Source organism: Chelmon rostratus, chromosome 1, assembly GCF_017976325.1.
Source record: "Chelmon rostratus isolate fCheRos1 chromosome 1, fCheRos1.pri, whole genome shotgun sequence".
NCBI classification, from domain to species: Eukaryota; Metazoa; Chordata; class Actinopteri; order Chaetodontiformes; family Chaetodontidae; genus Chelmon; species Chelmon rostratus.
In genome coordinates this window covers 10,472,383-10,492,960 of record NC_055658.1, presented here as the reverse complement: position 1 = coordinate 10,492,960, position 20,578 = coordinate 10,472,383, and the positions used below count along the sequence as shown (strand labels likewise).

At 42.5% G+C, this 20,578-nt stretch overlaps 1 protein-coding gene across 10 annotated transcripts in view; it reads right to left on the bottom strand.

Moving 5' to 3' along the window:
* Nucleotides 1-59: 59 nt before the first annotated feature.
* baz2ba (bromodomain adjacent to zinc finger domain, 2Ba) overlaps nt 60-20,578 on the bottom strand; it is a 66,569-nt gene continuing 46,050 nt past the window's right edge. The window contains exons 10-39 of one of the 10 annotated variants that reach the window (XM_041943468.1): nt 19,794-20,063; nt 18,938-18,998; nt 18,663-18,771; nt 17,758-17,859; nt 16,966-17,188; nt 16,407-16,499; nt 15,538-15,599; nt 15,200-15,265; nt 14,460-14,525; nt 14,158-14,202; nt 13,829-13,855; nt 11,850-11,915; nt 11,370-11,510; nt 10,554-10,808; nt 10,029-10,252; nt 9,463-9,537; nt 9,151-9,382; nt 9,000-9,062; nt 8,234-8,378; nt 5,814-6,634; nt 5,425-5,674; nt 5,026-5,181; nt 4,574-4,734; nt 4,120-4,448; nt 3,377-3,512; nt 3,146-3,292; nt 2,266-2,567; nt 1,688-1,831; nt 1,329-1,506; nt 60-1,246 (exon numbers count right to left, since the gene is read on the bottom strand). In XM_041943468.1, coding sequence (XP_041799402.1) covers nt 1,350-1,506; nt 1,688-1,831; nt 2,266-2,567; nt 3,146-3,292; nt 3,377-3,512; nt 4,120-4,448; nt 4,574-4,734; nt 5,026-5,181; nt 5,425-5,674; nt 5,814-6,634; nt 8,234-8,378; nt 9,000-9,062; nt 9,151-9,382; nt 9,463-9,537; nt 10,029-10,252; nt 10,554-10,808; nt 11,370-11,510; nt 11,850-11,915; nt 13,829-13,855; nt 14,158-14,202; nt 14,460-14,525; nt 15,200-15,265; nt 15,538-15,599; nt 16,407-16,499; nt 16,966-17,188; nt 17,758-17,859; nt 18,663-18,771; nt 18,938-18,998; nt 19,794-20,063 — 4,928 coding nt within the window. In that variant the 3' untranslated portion in view covers nt 60-1,246; nt 1,329-1,349. Of the gene's footprint in view, nt 1,507-1,687; nt 1,832-2,265; nt 2,568-3,145; nt 3,293-3,376; nt 3,513-4,119; nt 4,449-4,573; nt 4,735-5,025; nt 5,182-5,424; nt 5,675-5,813; nt 6,635-8,233; nt 8,379-8,999; nt 9,063-9,150; nt 9,383-9,462; nt 9,538-10,028; nt 10,253-10,553; nt 10,809-11,369; nt 11,511-11,849; nt 11,916-13,828; nt 13,856-14,157; nt 14,203-14,459; nt 14,526-15,199; nt 15,266-15,537; nt 15,600-16,406; nt 16,500-16,965; nt 17,189-17,757; nt 17,860-18,662; nt 18,772-18,937; nt 18,999-19,793; nt 20,064-20,578 lie in introns of all 10 variants that reach the window. The other 9 variants (XM_041943391.1, XM_041943775.1, XM_041943525.1 and 6 more) reach the window with 9 other exon arrangements.

Genomic DNA, 20,578 nt, shown 5'->3' with positions numbered 1-20,578 from the left:
TTCATCAAAAGCAGCTCTGCAGGATGGAACTGAAATAAAACAAGTTTGAGTCATTTACGTCGAAAAACATCCTTTTAATAGGTCCGTGCCACACACTAGTGAAAAATAAAGCTCCTACAAAAGAATGATACTTTTATTCCACAATATCTTAAATAAAGTAACTTCAAGTACTCTTGACTTGGGTACAAAAAAATCTAGCTGCCTCCATCAGGCCACAACACACAGCAAGGTTCAACACAGTGGTTACAAATGGCCTTAGGTCCTCTGTATTGTGGCAGATTACGAGGAAATGCATCATGGAAGCATAACTGAATGCTTGTTGTTCCTTTTTTTTCTTTTACGGTGAGGAATGATTTCTGTGTCACTGTCCAACTTTGGAGGCCTTGTTGGATTGAAATCATATAAAAAAAAATAATGTCATAAGAATGAAAACTAAAAACAATAACATCCCCTACATGCCCCTGTTGGAAGGGTAGGCACTACCAAGATTAAGGATACCACAGTGTTTGCAGAGGATATGTATATACTGTACAAACAATATTTATGATAATGTTTTCATCACGTTCACTAAAATAGAATGCTACAATCATTCTAAGGCATAAACAATATCTTAATATTCTTAAACAATTTTTACACATCGTTCCAAACAAGACATAATATTGACATTAATAAACAGTATATACACATGAATCACCATTGTCTAACTGTTCCTCTGCTGTTCCTGTAAATAAATGCAGTCTTACAGTTTGAACAAATGAATACAGTCCTCTGATGCCCCAAAGCACTGAACAGTGTAAACAGTTTTTTTTTTTTTCTTGGCTTTGTTTGATATTTGGGAGAAAAATTATAACACAAAGACACATTCCTTTTTTAATTCAAAGCAGTTCAGCTGATTCTTCCTTTTCATAGAAAATGAAGTGGACCTTGATTCATAAATAATCATTACAAAATTAAATACATTCACTATAATACGATTAAATAACAAAAGACTATTTACAAGTAGTGGAAAGTATTCTAGCGCAGACACATCAGTGACAGTTGAGGATTAATTCAGTGCAGTGTTCTGAGACAGGGAAAGGTATTGCACTACGACACCCCATTTCTCTGGGACTCTTTGGGGCTTTTATCCCTGTTGTAATAAAATCCAGCGCACCTCATGTAACGACTTTTTTTTTTTTTTTCAAGGTGGCGCCTCTCTTAAGCACACCATGGGCTCCTTATTAAGGATTTGACTTCTTCTTCCATCCTGCAAAGCCACATTCTCCATCAGAAAAACAAAGATAAAAGTAAAACCTGGTGCTCCGATATGAAAAGTTGAAAGGGCTTACGGGGAGAATCTGAACAGACGTCTAGTTTGTTTGTTTCAGAAGCTCCGTCCAGCGCTTCTCAAAGAACTTCCTCATGTTGTGACCAGCTCGACCAATGTCTGAATTGTCTTCATTGAATTTTTCACAGTTATCAAAGACCAAGTTGACATCAATGATGAAAGTCTCCAGGTTTTGATACCTAAAATGGACAAAATGTCTTATCATGAGAAAGTACAACTTTCATACACATACAGTACATCACATACTGCGGTGTAACTAAAAATTATTTTCTGAAAAACTCTACTCTGACTTTAAAATGTGTGCAAAGGCCCTGGAGGCTTTCAGCAGACAAAGAACAAACAGAAGTGATGGGAACTTACTGGCTGCTCACAAGCTTCTCACGTATGGTGGAGAAGTCCATCGGTTTCTTGATGACCTTCCTGTAGCCGGGGACCGATTTCAGGTTGACGGGTGTGAGAAAAGGCCATGCATCCTGATGCCGCTCCAACTCAGCGAGGAGTACCCTGTTGAATGCACAAACACACACAAATACACACACACACACACACACACACACACACACACAAACACACACACATGGTTAGACACCAACAAATAATTTCATTTTGCCTTGGATACTTTGAACAGCTATAATCAATATTTTTATATTCACAGTGGATCAAATACAAATCATTCATGGTAACAAACCAACAGAAAAGTATGAACCGAGTCTTCTTTCAGCTTCTTGTTCTGGTTTTACAGCCTACAACTTCACTGTTAGTCAAAAATATCACTCATGAGAGATAAATAACTTTTAGTGACAGACATTTCTTAAAAATTAGATGAGGACCTTAAATTTCAAGGTCAGCAGGTAGCAGCTACAAGCATGTAGAGGGAGGTGATATATAAATGGAGAATTCACCATGAAGGCAAGTATGAGCAAGACAGAGGCACATACCTGCATAATCCCAGGTCCCTGTTGTTGTCTCTAGCTGTCTTGGCTCGCTTCACACAAACAGGGCTCTCCTGATTGGCTGCTGGCAGAGCAGGTGAGCTCTCCTCTGTTTTTCTCTTCCTGCTGGTGTCTTTTGCTCCTTTCTTAGGTGTGCTGCTAGCGCTGGCCGGGTCGTCTTCCGACACTTCCCCGTTACCTGCCTGCTTCACATTCTTCTTCGCCTCTCCACCTTTCTTGGCACCTCCTCCGCTGGATGCTACTTGTTTGCTTGGAGGTTTTTTGCTTTTGGGAGATGGACCGCTTGCCTGTGCAGAGTGAAAAATGCATTCTCTGAGGTCTGCTGCAATCATAACTAATACTTTAATGTCCACTTACACCGATTTTTCATGCTAATATTGGCCTTTTCTCTTGGTTAACAGGACTAAACTATTGGTTCGATTCGTCATATCTTACATCAGTTTTTTCCCTGACCACATCTATATAAAAACATTCTGTGAAGCTTGAAATAGCTTCCAGCTTCTCAGAATTTTATTAGTATGAATATGAATGGAGGGTTTTATTGTCACTTAATGGGATACAGGCCAAGTCCAGGCAATGAAAGTTGAGAAAAAACGCAATAAATCTTGGGGGGAAATGTATAATACTTTGTGTGTTGTGTGTCATTTCCAAACTTATTTCCTCTCTTTTCTTTGCTGTCACTTGCTCAAATAAAGACATTAAAAAGCCCCAAAACACTTAAAAAATTATTATCACTTGGGCATAAAACATCTGTTTTGGCTGTCATATTGATACTAAACTGCTAAACTTCTACGTTTTATTGGAAGGCATGAATGAAATGGAAAACATGCACATGCACACAATGCATTATAAAAGGTTCTGATACCTTGGATATGCAGGCCGGGCAGTACCAGTCTCCCTCTGGGATACTGGTGATCTTGGGTTTGTGACAGTAAGTGTGGCAACCTTTGTCACAGCCATCACACAGCAGGAGGAGGTCCTCGTTATCCCCCTTCCTGCACATCTGACAGTACTAAAAAACATGTGCATCCATTACAATCAAGCGACTTTGTGAATAGAATTCGCTTTGATTTGCTTGAATTTATCTTCTGCTCACCACTTTCATAATGGACCTCTCCCAGGCGATTGACTTCTGCAGTTGCTGGATACACATGGCCAACTGGGCAGCACTACGCACTTCAGTCAGGGCCTTCCTCCACACCTTCATACCATGTGCCACCTCCTCCTCACCGCTGGAGAAGATAATGAGGGATGACAGAAAGGTGATAAGAAACAAAAATGCACACATATACGTGAATATGCGGTTGCATTTGCACGCACGCAAAAGCAGTAATCTGTATCAGTTGAACCAGCCGCCGAAAAAGACAGCAGACGATAAAGAGCTCCAGCTGTGCAGAGACAGGCATGAAGATTTTAGGGGTGTAGGGCACTAGGGGGAAGTACACACCGATTTTGTCATGTTAAGGGGACGTTCATGCAGAAAGAGTGAAGGAGTAAAACCTGTGTAAGTGTATGCTGTATAGTGGGAGCCAAGAGTATGCCCATAACCAAGGTTACTGATGCACAACACCATGCAGATGACCGCGGAAAAAAACAAACCAGTAAACCAGTAAACAATGCCTATACAGGAAATGAAGCCCAGTGGAGTCCCCACCCCACTCAAAAAACTGCACAAGACCAAAGGAACAAACAAAAATGCAACAAGCCACCACAAAAATCTGCTGTGAAAGCAGCAAAGACCCTCGCTTTTTGAGTAATATGGGAAACATAAAGCACACACAGAGAGAGGAAAGGGTCTTAGTGGGAGAGTGGGGAGCTTTGGTTGGAGAAATGACCTACCCTTCCCTGTCAGCACTAGTGGATGGGGCGGGGGCAGGGACAGTGACCGTACCCACATTATCCAGCCTGATCTGAATGGTGGTACCTAAGGGGCTCCTCAGGTACCTTCTCTCGATGTTGCGCTCCAGATCGGCCAGACGTGTCACTGCTATGTCCAGCGGGTTGTCCGGGTGACGCATCACCCCGCCCTTCTCCCCTCGTTCCTCTGAATGCTCCTTGGAGTCCTTGTCTCCCGCGTTTGCTGACGCTGGCGTTGATTTGGTGGGGGGCTTGTGCTCGTAGTACACCAGGTCCTCTCGCTCAGACTGGGGGTCTGGAAATGTCCAGCCCTGGAGGAGGTAATCAGGAAATCAGTTGTTCTGTCTTTTGGCCTCTGATCACAATAACCCACATGTTTTTTTACACTGCCAGCAAAATGTATTTGTCCCCTATTGTCTTTCTGTTAGTATTTCACCTTGACCTGGAGGCTGGCGGCGGTAACCTTCCTCTCCAGTTCCTCTACTTGCTGCAGCACGGCGATGTCCATCTCCATCGCCTGCTCCTCAACACACCAGCCCCGTACTGACTCCACGCTGACCTGGCTCTCCTCTAGCTCACGCAACTCGATCATGGCCACTAGACGGACAACATGACAGATATCAGTGAGCGACGAATACACACACAAACACACCTACCAATGCAGGTGAGCACATGAGTGATGCAGTCAAATATGCACAGATATTTGTGCAGTTAAATCATAAATAATACAGAGCTTGCAGAGTATTCAAGGACATGCTTCTGTTTGAGGACAACCCACCAAATCTACTGCCATAAAAATCTACTTTCTACACGCCCTTAGTCTTGTTTATGAATCCAGGCTATATATATGAGTGATTATGCGCTCAGAAGAAGTGTTCAGACACATACCGTCTCTGTGTTTGGTGCAGACCTGGGGGATGATCTCTATGTATTTCTGCATCTGCCTCTGGAGGCCCTTCTCTCTGATGCCTCGGCTGTGTAGAGCATTGGCTAAAGCCCTCAGCTCCTCGATGTCAGACACCCGCCACCACCCTGTCAGCATCTCTGAGAGAATGAGCACAAACAAGCATGTGAGCGAGACAACACTGAGCAAACATCACTGTGAAAAGGTACTTTATTCAACTAGGTGTGTTATACCCAAATGAAATTCATACAGTAGAGCAGAACGTTCCCTAATCCAATTATATTGTGTTACTCAAGTGAAATCTTTTCAGGCTGGTGAATTTTTCTCAGTTAAAAATGGAGGTTGATTACAGCCTCTACTTTAACAGTTTTTTTGTCACTCACCCTCTGGAATGGGCCGAGGTAAGGGGTGGTCCAGGGATTTGGGCATCTCCAGGGCAGGAGAGGGCATGGATGGGGTTTTCTCAATGCGAGGTAAAGGTGATTCACTCTTACTGGAGACACTTGCTGCTGTGCCCTCCAGAGAGTGACCTGGCATGGGGCTGGGGCTGCTGCACAGAGGCAGGCTGGGACTCATCATGCCACTGGGCCAATTTCCGAAAGAAACTCCTAGCAGTGAACCACCTGATTTCACCTGGGGAGAAAAAAGGAAAAACAAAAGGGTGAGGGAGGTGCAGGTCGAGGCGAGCAATATTGAGAGCTGAGATGATGCATGGTAAACATAACTTTAAAAAACAGAGCTATCTGTATTTGTGTCTGCTCAGCAGCCTCACCTGCAGGGCTGATAGTGGGTAGTTGAGGAGGCCGGCTGGGTGGTGCGGGCTGGCGGAGGCTGAGGCAGCAGAAGGGGTGAGAGGCAGAGCAGGGGACGGAGGAGGGGATCTGGGCCTGGCTGGGGTGGAGGACGCCTGTGGAGACACACGGGGCGCTCCTGGAGGAGGTGTGGTGATGGAAGCGAGGTCACAGGGGTTTCGAGGGAGCAGACTGAACCAGTGTCCGCTCCTCTCTGTCAGGACTCTGAGTAGCTGGTCGTTGGCTTGGAATGCGAGGTGTGGGGATGGAGCAGGGGATGAGGTTGGAGGAGTGTTCCCTGGGCTTTCACGTGGGGCTGGCAGGCATGGGACTGATAAAGAAGTTGAGGTTGGGGGAAGGGTGCTTGCTGTATCATTAGTGGTCACCATGGAGGGTGTTGTTGCTACTGCTGGCTCAGAGGTATTGTGAGTGGGGGAGGATGATGTTACAGTGGTTGTGGCAATAGGAGTGCCCGTGGGGCTGCCGTTTTGTCTCACATGGGGACTCTCCTTGTCCTCTGAATTCACAGTTTCTTTGCCAATATCCTTGTTGATGTCCCGGAATGTGCACAGTTTGGATACGCAGCCTGGTTGCTGGTAGAAGAGGGTCGGGGAGTTGTTCTTCCCCTCACGCTCCTTTTCCTCCTCTTTCTGTTGCTCCAAGCCTTGTGTTCGAGGGCTCTGCACATCAAGGCTGGGGGGCTTCTCCTTCTGCACCTCAATCTCCTGAGGCTCATCTTTGACCTTGACCTCCTCTGCTGCTCTCCTCCTCCTCTGTCGCTCCTCCTCCAGTTCCTCTGGAGCTGCAGGGAAATGAGAGAGCGTACACTTAATGTAGCTGAAAACTCAACGGCTGTGGTTGATATTACGACTGAGTGCTGATTATTCTGTAACACGCTTCTGGAAGATAAGTAGAGTTGTGTTAGATTAGTTTAAAGATGCAATCTCAAATTAGTCTTAGAGAATTAAGATAAAGTAAAACATCATCAGCATATCTCAGTCTTCCAACTAGAATTACCCCCTCGCAGTTGTCTGCCTCCCCCAACCAGTCAAGTTGCATTTACATCCATGTCTCTCCTGACTCATATAATATTTGTACTGAATACTTTGAAGGAATTTAATGAAAAGTGCATATTTTTGGCAAAATGAATTCCAGTGATAAAATTTCCAGTGAGAGACTATTTTTTCTAGAGGAGCACAGAGGACTGATAGAGAGCTTCATCACATGGTGCAACAACAATCACCTGAAGCTCAATATCAGCAGAACCAATCAGCTTGTGGTGAACTACAATGCTTCAAATATGGATGTTGCTACAAAGAAGCTACAGATTGCATTGTGGATGCTTCACACATGTCTCCAACCCAGCAGCACAGAAGATCTGTACAATCAGCACAGTTTCAAGGTGGATGCCCAAGATTAGTGTTAACAATTCAGTGTCTGACCAAATGTGAAATATGGTCACAACCTCCCCTTCTGCTTCTGAGTTATGGTGTTGAATAATGCCCGGAAAGTCTTTTTGTTAAACATCTGATGTCACAGTGAAGTCAACCTTTGACCTTTTGGACATAAAATGTCATCACTTAATTTTATGCTTTGAGACATTTGTGTGAAATGTTGTCATAATTAGCATTTAATTCTTGCGTTATGGCCAAAAATGTGTTTTGCAAGGTCACAGTGACCTTTGACCACCAAATCTAATCAGTTCATCCTTCAGTCCAAGTGAACGCTCGTGCCAAATGTGAAGAAATTCCCTCAAGGCAATCCTGAGATCTCGTGTTCACAAGAATGCGACAGACGGACGGACAACATAATGCCTCCGGACACGGCTATCGCCAGCGCGGAGGCATAAAAACAGCTGAACATGCAGCTAAACAGACACATAAACAACATTTCTTCTTTCCTCTTCTTGCAACATAAAATCTGTAACTATGTTTTGTATTTTCGAGATTTGTGAGGTTTTGGGTATGTCAAATATTCCATGCAATCAGATGAGCAAATTGAAACATCTTAAACACACAGTATGTACTTACTGCTGCTAGGGGTCTCTCATTCAAAACAATGAAAACAAAAGATGTGGTTTAATGATGTTGTGAAGTAGCGTGGGATCATGGGAGTTGTTGTCTCCATTGTTAAACAACCACCACTGCTGATGAAAATCTGTCTGACGTATCAGGCAGGTGTATTAAAGTCTCATTCACTTTAATTTTAGACACATCTGCAGACTTTTCCTGCAAGTTATAGCAACTAGAGGATGTCAAGTTAAATTAAATGCACTGTTACCTTGAATAGAATTAAGGATTTTTTGGGTTGGAACATTATTCTAAACATTTAGGTCTAGCTGTTTTTGGACATTTTAATGTAAGAATTCATCAACCTTGTGTGTGTGTTGTACTGTAACTACCTTCGCCACTCTCCATGGCTTCAATGAAGACCCCTCCACAGTGGGGAAGTACCCAGTACCGGCGGCGGTAACGGTCCTGGCCATACATCATGGAGCGCAGAGAATGGGATATTTCAAAAAGCTTTCTTCTGGTCTGGTGATGTTGCTGCAATGGTACAAAACATGATTCTGTATATTATTTTGAGCCACGGACCTTCAGGAAAACAAAAGACACTAATGCTATTTAATATCCTTTTATAATCACTGCAATATATTGAGCATTACATGCTATGTTAATGAGGTAATTTATTAAGCTCATTAATGCCTTCATTAGCAAATAGCCCTATGTCAGCATACGTGTTCATGAAATGTACAAAACACATGATTGTTTTTATTATACACTGCATTTCAAAGCACCAAGAGGTGGGAGCTATTTTAAGTAAATATGTTTTTCATTGTTTTCTACACACGTATTTTCTGGAGTGTAGGGGGTGTTTGGCTTATGTATTGCATGAAAATGAATTTAAAAAATAAACACATCTTCACAGCAACAGCATACAGTGCAAATCTGCATAACCAAACGGCAATAATACCCCACGTTTCTGTGTTTTATCTCTTCATAGTTGCTTCCCCAAGAGACTTTTTCTATCTCACGGTGTGTCCCGTTTTTTTAATCAAACATTATCAGTGTCAACCAACCATGCATTCATTTTCTGATGCCTTATAAATTTATGTTAATGGGTATTAACTTTGTCACAGCACTTGTACATTTTAAAGGAGAACATACCTTGGCTAATTTCTCTATCTGCTTCTCCAGCTCCTCGATACTGGTGGCTTGATCAACTTCATCCTGACAGGACAAAACCAAATACTGTAAGTGTCTGCGAGCAACACAAGGTCAGTTTTCATAATCGATCTACAGATGAATCCATCTGTACCTCATCATACGTCTCCACTTTTTTCACCTTCTTCATTTCTTCCTCCTCCTCGTCCTCCTCGTCCTCTGCCTGGTCTTCACTGTCATCATCGTCTTCATCGTCATCGTCGCTGTCTCCGCCCAGTTTCCTCTTGCGTTTGGCGGCAGAGGACGGTGTGCAAACAGACTGGTTCTCTTCCACACCCATACTGGCCTCCCTCCTCCCAGTGCGTTTGGCATAAATGGTCCTCAACCTGTGTAAACGCACACAGGTTCAGCGTGATAGTGCACAGAGAATCAAAGCATTATTTTTTTAGGGTTAAAGAAAACTCACTTCTTCAGTTTTCCCTCCATAATGAGCTTGTCCTTCCTCATGTTTGCCATCTGATCCAGGCTCTTGTCGATTTCACTGCAAGAGAAAATGCAATCCTATCAGCTTGTACACAGATGTTTTTTAAATTCTCAAAAAGTAATGTCAAATACATTGAGCCAGAGTAAAAAGTTTAATACACTGCACAAATTAATACTTGCATAAGTTGCTTACAATCAAAACGACTCCACTGCAAATTACTGCTCCCTACTGCAGCTTTATTAAGCATTTACCGCTACATCAATAAAATATACGATTATTGGCTCTTGAAGAGCTTGAGTGTTAAGCAATATGAAAGCACATACAGCACATGGTAGATGAATAGTATATTGTTTCATTGTGTGGCTGCTGAGTGGATTGGATTTCTTATTTTGTGATTTTAATTATGTGAATCCAGAGAGTTGAGGAACAATTGTAGACCGCTTTCTAACCATGAAACAATATGTCACTGATGCAGAGTGCATTAAGAGGGTACACCACAGAACTCAGTTGGACAGTCCCACTTTTTCAGTTTCAGCTGCTTCTCCTACCTGATAACAGGTTTGCTGCAGGCTAGCTCGTTAGCCAGGAAGCCCAGGATTGAGGCCTTCTGGGCAGGCGTGTGGGCTTGGAAAGCCTTGGTCTTCAGACTGAGGGCCAGAGGGGCCAGTTCTGTATTGGCACAATGGGCTCCCATGTACATCTGTAGCACCTCAGACACATTATCCCTGTTGATGCCAACATTGGTCAGGTGGTCCCCCAGCATGGTTTTTGTCTGATAGAGAAGCAGAGGATGAAGTTGATGAATGCTTACTTGGCAAATTTCTGTTATTTGTAATTGTAGCCTTATTGGCAATGCCAGTAGAGAGAAAAGACACTAAAACCAAAAATAACAACATCACAATGGACAAAGATGATCCTTTATACAGTCACAATACTGTAAAGTCACTCCTTACTAAAACTACCAGCTAGAGGAGTACGTGTCATGTTGCCTTTTTTCAGGTGTACTTTTCAAGCTGGTTTCACTGTTCAGAATTATACACAGGTACAATGCATGATTTAATGAACTAGCTCACCTTTTGTCCAGGTGGCAAACCGGGATCACAGACTGCCAGAGAAAGCAGTTTGACCAGAAGGTCTTGGACTTGGCCCATGCTGTCCCCTACATTGAGCAAGCCCTCCTGTAGCATGCCAAGGGTGGGCACATCCGTATTCAAATCAAGCCCTAAAACTTTTCCGAAGCCTCGCAGGAACTGCATCAGCATCAGGCAGTCGGACACAGCACGTCCTGGCAGGATGAGTCCCGGAATCCGGGAGAAATCAGGGAGAGGCTGGACAAAGAAAAGTGGGTAAAGTTAGGATTGTTCGCCGTTTTTGTTGTTGTATGTGTTACTGTGACAGAAATACATTACATCCACTTTGAACTACAGAGAATCACAATTTAAACAACTATGGGAAATGGGAGAAAACTGTTAGTAAAGCTGACGTCTGCTGATTGTTATCAAGATGGTGCTTTTCAATTCAAAGATACTACTCCTAATTTTCTACATTGTGCAGTACACTCCTTTAACCACTTGGGGGCACACACTTCCATATATAAAAGTGCTCAACACCATGAGGTCTTATGGCACATACTGACCCTCAAGAAATGCTCAACTTACTATCTAATAATAACAACAACAACAACAATAATAACAATACTAATAATAATACTACTAATAATAATCTGACAGGGTTTTTTTTTTTTTACTTTGTCAACCTGCTGACCTAACTCCGAGTATTTAGCTGAATTCAAATGAGAAAAAAACAGACAATCTGCTGCTCATAGTGTTTATGGAGTCTTGGGGGGGTGATCAACTTTACATTCACACCAGAGCAACTATCCAAACTACCTTATGATCGGACAGACACATGTCTTCATTTGGCTTCTTCAGCTCCCTCGCTATCTCCAGCTCCAGCCTCCGTTGCTCCAGTTTACGCTCTTTGTTCAGGCGCTTCTCATCCCTTTTCTCCTGCCGCAAGCGCTCACGCTCCTAGAGAGTCCAAAATTCAAGGGAGCATTAGGGAGGCAAAGTGTGTGTGTGTGTGTGTGTGTGTTTGCGTGTGTGTGTGTGAAAACAGACAAGAAGGTTTACTTGACTTTGCTGAGCAGTATTAGAATTCAGCCTAATGCTGCTGTGCATTCAAAGGAAAAGTGCTTGAGGGCCAGAATCTTTTGACTTGGTAAGTGTGTAGAAAAAAAATGAATGGAGGAAAAGAGCACACAAAAAAGAGAGAAAGCAGGAATCTATCCAGGGAATAATGACTTAGGCTCTTTTTATGGAGTGGACTGTGTGTGTATTTCTGCATTCATTTGCGTGCATATGGACTACCTCTGCTTTCTTGCGAGCCTCAACAGCCTTCATCAGCATTACATGTTGCCTCCTCCTCTCCCTCTCCTAGAGTGGCAAAAAACAGAGGCACATTAACGAGCACACGTTGTGCATACGGCACTCAAGGTCGACTAAATTTAGCATGTAGTGTAATAATGTAAAACTGTGATGTGAATTCAATATAGGCACCATACTTGAACAACACAAAACGATGCTTCACATGTATACACTGTCACATGTATGGTGGAAGCATAAGTGAAGAGTACAGTAGTACGATGACAACCAAAAAGCAACACATAGATGCGATACAAAGTAGATGTGATGACAGGCTCAAAAAAGAGAAGCAGCTGGAATCGGTGACGGCGCCTCTAAACTAAAGCTGACACAACAAAAGCAACAAAATGCTGGTTGCCAGAAGTCTTCTGATATGCCACACTGGCGTCACAATCAAAATAATAAATTCTATTACATGAGTCGATGCTAATGTTTATTTGACACATCATTCTCATAATATTTGGTGAGGGGACGACAAATGCGAATGGATGGTAAAGGATAGCTTCAAAAGGAGCAGTTCCACTTCAGTGGTTTTGGCAGCTTAAGTATTAGCACAGTATGTGACTGCTGAGGATGAGACATCTATGTTGTTCTTTGGTGCATGATGCACAGTCTACTGCAAAAGGGCACAGGAATCACTGGTGACTGACTATCATTTCATTTGATCTCTTTAGGTTTCCCGCTCCACCGTATCAGGCTGTCACTCCCTCTGTGATCCACCAGAAAGACACAATTGCCACTATTAGGGCTTGCCAAGGACATTTCCAGCACACAGTGACTAAAATGTGCTGTTTGTGAGGATTGTTTAGTCAGGCTAGATGCCAACCACTCTGCTACAATATTTCTATGTCCTTCTTGGTTTGATTTATCTACAAATGGAAAACTTCAAAAAGACAACTTCAAAAAGGACATAAAGCCTGTGGCATTCAGCTTTTTCTAGCTTTCCAATTCATCAAAAACATTGAATATTTTGTGGGATACTATGATAACAAACTACAATAAATCAAAAGCGATATGACTGCATGTGACAACCGTAAATACCACGATTATTTCATGTATCTCAATTTGCCCCCTTTTCATTGTGCTCCGAGCGAAGGTACAAGGGGTTGATGCAACAATCAGCTCAGAGTCTACTGTGAAACAGATAGGCAGACCTGTGGATTCAGCTGTGACTGTGTATGAGTGAGAAGGACTACAAGCAAGACAGCCAGGCCAAAATTAAATGCTACACAGAACCATATTTGTCCTCATGGTGGATTTGATTATATTGTTGTTCTACAGTCTATCCGGTCTATTTTCAAGTAACAGTTGTGCTGTACCCTCACCAAACAAGGGAGGGGGGAGGTTAAATCTGCTTTGAAGTCTCTCCACCATAAAAACAAAATGATTCTCAGTAGCTGTTTCCATTCTTTGTGCAGAGTACAGGAACAGTGAATGACAGAGAGGCTGGGATGGGGCAGGTTAAAGTCCAGCACTCTGTGGACTGCAGAACAGATGCACGGACGAACAGACACAAGCTCAATGTCTGGGCCGAAATCGTCAAGCACTCATGGGTAACACAGGCTACTCCAATACAACAGTTAGACAATGTATGTGATGGATGGAAACTCCTCCAGTGCACTTTCAGACAGTGAGTGTGGATTGGCTAGCAGTCTTTGCAATGCATTCTGAGTAGAAGGGGGAAGGATGGGGGATGGTGACAGAAGCTGCCTGGCCACCGTGACAGGGTCAGTTGTCCCTCAGGACGAGCAGATGGAGGCAGCATACTGACTCTTTTTCTCTTTTGTTGGTTTTGCTGGAAAGCCATGCAGAAGAATGTAGTATGACAGCAGCCAGTGCTACACTTAATGCATTGCTATGACAACCATAACACAACCAGTTACACGATGCAGGTGTTAGATGTACAAAAATAAACATACCCATACCATATCTAGTCTATGCCTCTCCAACTCCTGGCAGAGAGAGTTGGCAAAATATTATGGAACAGAAGTAATATCCAGTACCAATAAGCATGGGGTTTAATATAGAGAAATAGAAGACTTTCACTAATTGGATTTTTGGTAATTAACCACATTTATATACTGCACACTCACACATGCCTCTATTTAAAAGCACACAGATGCACAAACGCACTCACACTCACACACACATACACACCTGCACATTCCTATTCAAGTGAAGTTTGAGGTAAACGGTTTTATTCAGCAGTAACTATCATGTTCAAGAGGCTGAGCAAGTTGTGGTGAATGCCTACCTGGTGTTTGAGAATCTCCGCCTGCTGTCTCCTCAACTCTTTCTCCTTGAAGGCAAGAAAGAGAAGATGAGGGAAAAATCAATATGCTTCCATTGTGCCAATATCACGACAATCACGACAGACTGATGGAATTTCAGCCCCTTTCAAAGGGGCCGCTCTAATTTTATTGCCAGCGACTTCTTAAGTGGAACAAGCCCCACACCATGGTACATATGAAATAATCTAATCCATGAGACTTTTGATTAAAAAGACACATATGCATGAGGGGGTATGCATGGGTTTTATTTAAATTATAAACATACCTTTATGCGCTTTTCAGCCTCCAATATTTTGGCATTGGCGGCTTCTTGCTTCTTTTTCCGTTTGGCCTATGAATAAAGATTAAGATCAAGAATCAGGGAGACAGACACATATCAATCAGTCTTGGCTGGGGGCTTTGCTGCACTTTAACTGATTGTTTGCAGTTTTCTGGTTTGAGCAAAGATTTTATGCTTCTGAATGCCAGTGAAATTTGTAAAACACAGCGAATGAATAATGTATCTCTTTAACACCTAATTGTGAATATGTTGAAGCCTCCCGTTATGAGTGGCTTGTCAACCGTGTCAACTCAAAATTGATTTAGTCCTGCTAAAACACTTTGAAGCTCCTACAGTATAATTGTGTGCGCCTGCATATGTGTGTGTGTATGTGGATGTGCATGCATCTTTGCATGTGTGTTTGTGTGGAAAACAGCACCTTTTTTTCCCTCGACCCACTTATGCTAAACTGTTACTGTTGTCTGATGAAAAAAAGACTTTTCTGTCCAATTTAAATAAGGTCTGAAGAGGCAGCAGCAGCCATTTTAATATTCAACAGCCGTCAACCAAGACCAATTTAGCATTAGTTCCATGTGGAATTATGCCTAAGAAGACGCAACTCCCTCCAATGCATGCTGCTGTTCAGTAATGAGCTTTAGGAAGATTAAAACACTATAGACTGAGGGGCTGTAACTATCCAGGAATGTTCTGCTTAATCAGAGGTGCTGTTGGATCAGATTCTGTACCTCCAAAATTTGCTGTGCCCTGAGTTCCTTCTCCATCCGAATCTGCTGAATACGCTTGATCTTTTCCTATAAAAAAAAACCATAATCTCTTAATATTTTAGACATCCGAAAACATCTTTAGATAAAATCACTTTCCAGCCACTCTATTCCAATTGGGGTGGGCAGAAAGACACAACAATAAGTTGAGTACCTGAAGTAATGATGGTAATTGAAAAGCAAGCTTTAAAGCATCACAAAATAACCATTCAGCATTTCCTGCAGTAGACTACGTGTGTCACTTAGATAAGGAGAAAGGAAGGAAAAAGATTTGTCAGCACACATGTAGAAAGCAGACCCACCTGCTGCTTAAGAATCTTGATCTGCTCTTTCTGCTTCCTCCTCTCCTCTGCTGCCATGATAGCTACAAGAGTCAAGTCAGTGTTACATTAGTGTCTACAAAGATGACCTACAAAGCCGCGCTTCCAACTGTATTCATATGTGAGAGAACTCCAGTTGTTGAGCGGTATTTATTCAGAAGGTCTCACTGAGATCAAGATGTATTTCACATAGGAGCACAAGAAGTTCTGAGAACTAGATCACAACGAAGATGAGTCAGACACACAGAACAATAATAATACACACAGACACACTCATTAAAACCAAACACACATCAATATGAAAAGCTTTAGACTGCAGGTACCAGGCACTGGACTAGGACCAGGTCTAAACTCTCTTAAACTAATTATTAACCTCCACGGAGGCACTGAATTGTGAGTTGATGAGTGACTGTAGGACAGCTTACATCTAAGCTGTCCAGATGGGACAGATTCCAAATTTATGCAATGGATCTCAGCATTTACTCTATTCTGAGTTTAAGTGAGGGCTAAGGATATGGTCTTGAGATTTTGATTTGACTGTTCATCTGATGTTGTGTATAGGAATAAAAAAAAAACAACCTATAAGCATAATGTTTGAAACCAGCTGCACGGCAGCAATAAAGATTAGAGCAGGAGGAAGATTAAAGCTTATGTTTTAAAGTGATGACAATAAATATGTACATATAAAGGCTATAGAAGCAGAGGCTCTGCTGGTCTTTATACTTCACCCATTTAGACCAAAGAGGTTTCACGTGACCGACTGACCAACCTAAAAACCACTACCATCCTAACAGCTTTATGCTCTTGTTAACTACACACACACACACACACACACAAAACCTGGAGTTTACCTTGCTGTTTCCGAGCTTCTTTGGCTGCACGCGCCAGTGCCTGCTTTTCCAGTTTTCTCATGAGTTTCATCTGGGCAGCCTGTCGAGCTATTTCTGCACAGAGGCAATAGTCAGTGAGAAATTTCAGGAGAATGCCTAAATGCTGCTGTAGCCTGACATAGCACATAAGATAGGTTTAGTAAAATTTAGACAAAATTAGGGACTGAGCCTCAAAACCAACTAGTCCTTACAAAGACCAACATATATTATGCAATTTCACCATTAACATTTAAAACTTCTGATATATACATGATTAAATTATTTATCATAACTATAACTGACTGATTGTCATAACTGGCTATCATAAAAGCCCAGTATCTTGAAAAGCATCTATGTTACAACATATCAAGTAGGAGTATCTAACAAACATGAAGCACAAAGCTGAAAACTTCTCCATATTCTAAAAAAGAAAAAAAATGAAACTGTTACTCCTTCTTTAGCCCACCTGAAGAATGGCTGGTTGACTAATGGCACACATACTTATCACAAACATATTTCAGGCCTAATTTCCTCTGCTAACCTTGAGCCTCTAGTTTGCGCAGAAGTTTGACCTCACTGGGACTGGGGCCCTCTGGTACCAGTGGATCACCCACATTCGGGGGCCGTCCCTTCCTCCGTCGGTTACCTTTTGTACCTTCGCCCGCTAACTGGCGGTCTGAGTTAGGGGGACGACCCCTGCGACCTTCCATCGCCAAAATACGAGGAATGACCTCCTCTTCCTTCAACAGGCTCCACTGTAAACCCTAGAGACGGGAAAAAGTAAAGATGGAGAGATTGGGATGGGTGGCGAGAGATGAAAAAGTAAAAATACACAATATGTTGACATACATCATTTCATATAACTAAGGAACAGTTTAATCATTAGCTTGACTAATCTGGGTGTATATAATAAGATGTTCTGCATTTTTAAATGTCATTATATTTTCTATAATACACACTACAAAGCTGGCTACACAATGTATTAACAAGCTTTACTGATCTGTCGTTTATCATCTAGTTTTTCTCTGGCCCCTCAGCACCAAATATTTTCTCTATTCTGCTTCCAATAAGACACACATCTATTTTCTAACTTATCTCTGTGTATCACAGACACATAACATGGCATATAACACTGGTCACCTGTGGAAGTAATGTCAGCTGATTATTACATTTATCCATGCACAGTGAGAGGTCTATGAACTAGGACTAGTGAGGGTTTTGGTTGATTCCTATCCATGCCCTGACAGTGACTGCTGCATGAAGCTTTGCCTGCTGCTAGATGAAAAGATGAACAGGGATCAGGGACAGAGAGAGAGAGATGAAAGGCAGTCACCTGGGGTCCTTCTCTGGCTTCATAGAAGTCACCAACCCTTATCTTTGCACTGAAGCTAAAATTATCACGCGTGATGCCACTTATTCCATTTCTGGATAGATACTACAGAAGAGAAAATAATAATGGCGTTGGTTTAGGCAGAAAAAAAATTTGCGAAATTAGCGACATTGAAAAGCAACTGAGAGGGACTAGATTGGAGGGAGTTAGGTTACAGTGAGCATCTGTGCAGTGCTACTAATCATTATAAAAGCCAGGGGACAAAAAAAAGAGCAAAAGCTCTCAGGGGAGAAAAACGGTTCTGACCTTGAGGTGCACAATTCAGGCCCCTTCTTATTTATCTGTGGCCATGCTAGGCTTTTTACTGCCTTCTGAATGACTAGCAGTGAGTGAATGAGTACACATTTTTCTCTTTGCACTGCTACACTCAATGGGAGTTCTACCGATTAGCGTAGTTGAGCTTTTGATGAAGCAAACAAAAAAGATTAGACTGTAATATAGTGCAAAAATAGGGGCCCGAAGCTGTGCATCCCAACACTTACCATTAATCATTTATTTGGGGAAGGAGAGGTGAGAAAAGTGACACAAGAAGTGAATCTAAGAATATCATCTCTCACTATTACGGTCACAGAAAGCAGGGTGGGGTTGGGGGTGGGGGTGGATTGCAGCTGGAGCGATAGCATAGATAATACGCAACAAATCCTGATACACAAGCATTTGTTTGAGCCATGTGGGTGAGCAGTTATTAGCAAAGATATCCGTCCAAAATAATTTCATAAACCATGCCACCCACAATGATTCCCACTGGAATCCCTGTTACAGACTCAACTGCTCATCTGTATGTCTCAGAACATTTGCTTATGCATCATGGATGTAGACTAGACTGCAGCGCTGTGAGGCCGCGGTACCTTCATCACATCTGGGTACTGCCTTAGTTTCTTGCCACACGGGGCGTAGTAGGCCACTTCACCCTGCGGCCTCCCCGCCGCTGGTTTGATTCTTGTCTCTCTCCGCCACCTGGGTCATTAAAAATGAAAAAATCGCATACTTGTTCAGTGACACATTGCGTTTCGTACATTTGTGGCCATGCATTGATGTGATCATGAATGGGAGAAACATTTCAACACACTCTGAAGTGAACCGCTTTATAAGAGCTTTCTTTCTCTCAGCCTCTTGTACGTACCCCAACTCCAGAGGTATCATCAACTCCTTCTCATCCATCACCCTCTTCCTCTTCCCTAAGCCTGTGAAGAGACAGAGTTCAACCATCAATTTGACAGCAGAACTTATGACTGGAAACCTCACATATACAGCAGTAGCAGTCAAAGCACTTGAACCCACCAGTGATCGTGCCTGGCAGGTAGCCAATAACATATAGGTGCACTGGCCTTTCAAAGCTACATTTACTAGCATTGCATGCAACACAGGAGTGAATTTACATCACATGGTTGTGTCTGATGTACAGTGTTCATTTAAAAATAGCATAAGAGGAAAGAAAATTACTTATAATAGAGGACAGACTGGAGTGTCTGCTTGGAACATTCCTGGCAAGCTACACATATGTCCTATTTTCTCTGATCTGAGTAATCTCTTCGCATTGAAAGAGGGCGGAAATTAACTTGATTGCTGTGCCAAACAAGTTGTCAGGGCTCTTAGGCATGTACCTACAGGACCTCAGAGCTCTGGTTAGGCCATGACAACCAACTGCCGACTTCCTGCCTCCCTTAAAGTAACAATCCCTCTGCACAGTCTTCTGAGGGTGATTGTTGGGTTGTTCTTGCTTTGCTAAACAAAACATGGCCTCAGCCATAGCTTTTCTGTGGTATTGTATATGCTGTTCACACTAAGGCAGTGAAAGGACAGGAGTAGTAGTAATGGTCACATTTAACCAATTTTACAAGTTTGTTTGGAGTTTATATTTTTTTTTATCTGTTCAGAATGACTTAACATCTCAAATGCAAAACATTTTAAATAAGAGATCCTGCTAAAACCACCCCTAAGCTTCACACTCTCTGCGTACAGATTTTCAAACACATTACCTAATGGAGAGGCCACGCTGTATGAGGAAGAGCCTGGAGAGCTGTGATAGGCCAAGGCACTGGAGCTGGTGACAATGGTGGGAGTCTTGATGACCTGTAGGTTGAGAGGGGAGCAGCTGGTGGCGGTGTGATTGGTTGAGGTGTTCAGTAGTTCTGGGCCTTTGGTTATCCTGCGGGGAGTCAACTCCTTCTTAGATGATCCAGACGGCAGCAGCTTTAACTCCTTCACTTTCTTCCCAGAGATGTCGCTGTCTGAGTTGCTGTCAGACTCTGAAATGGGAGTCCAGAACACAAAGTGAGTAAGGAGTTTAAAATGAATGAGGTATCAGTTCACCAAATCAAATGGCAGTTAAATTAATTATTTGTATGGCTATATTTCTTGGATTTCAAATGGAGCTCTTAAAAGACCCATCTGACAGAACCTCGTGTTAATTTAAGCCAATTGGTCAATTAATTGATTAGCCCATCAATTAAATAGCTATTAAGCTATTCTCCAGAAAGAAATAGCGGCATAGAACTTTGTGTAGTGCCAGCCTCTCAGTTGGGAGTAGTCGCTGCTTTTCTTTCCCTTAGCTGATAATAAACTGAATATATTTATGTTTTAGACTGTTGGTCGGAGATACTAAGCAATTCAAAGAGACATTTTATAGGCTGGATGATTAATTGACTAATGGAGAAAATAATCACGAGCAATCAGTAATTAAAATAACTGTTAGTTGCTGCCGTGATGTGACGATTTTATTGTCAGCTCATTATTGAATTGTGAAAGTGACTTTTAGGCGAGG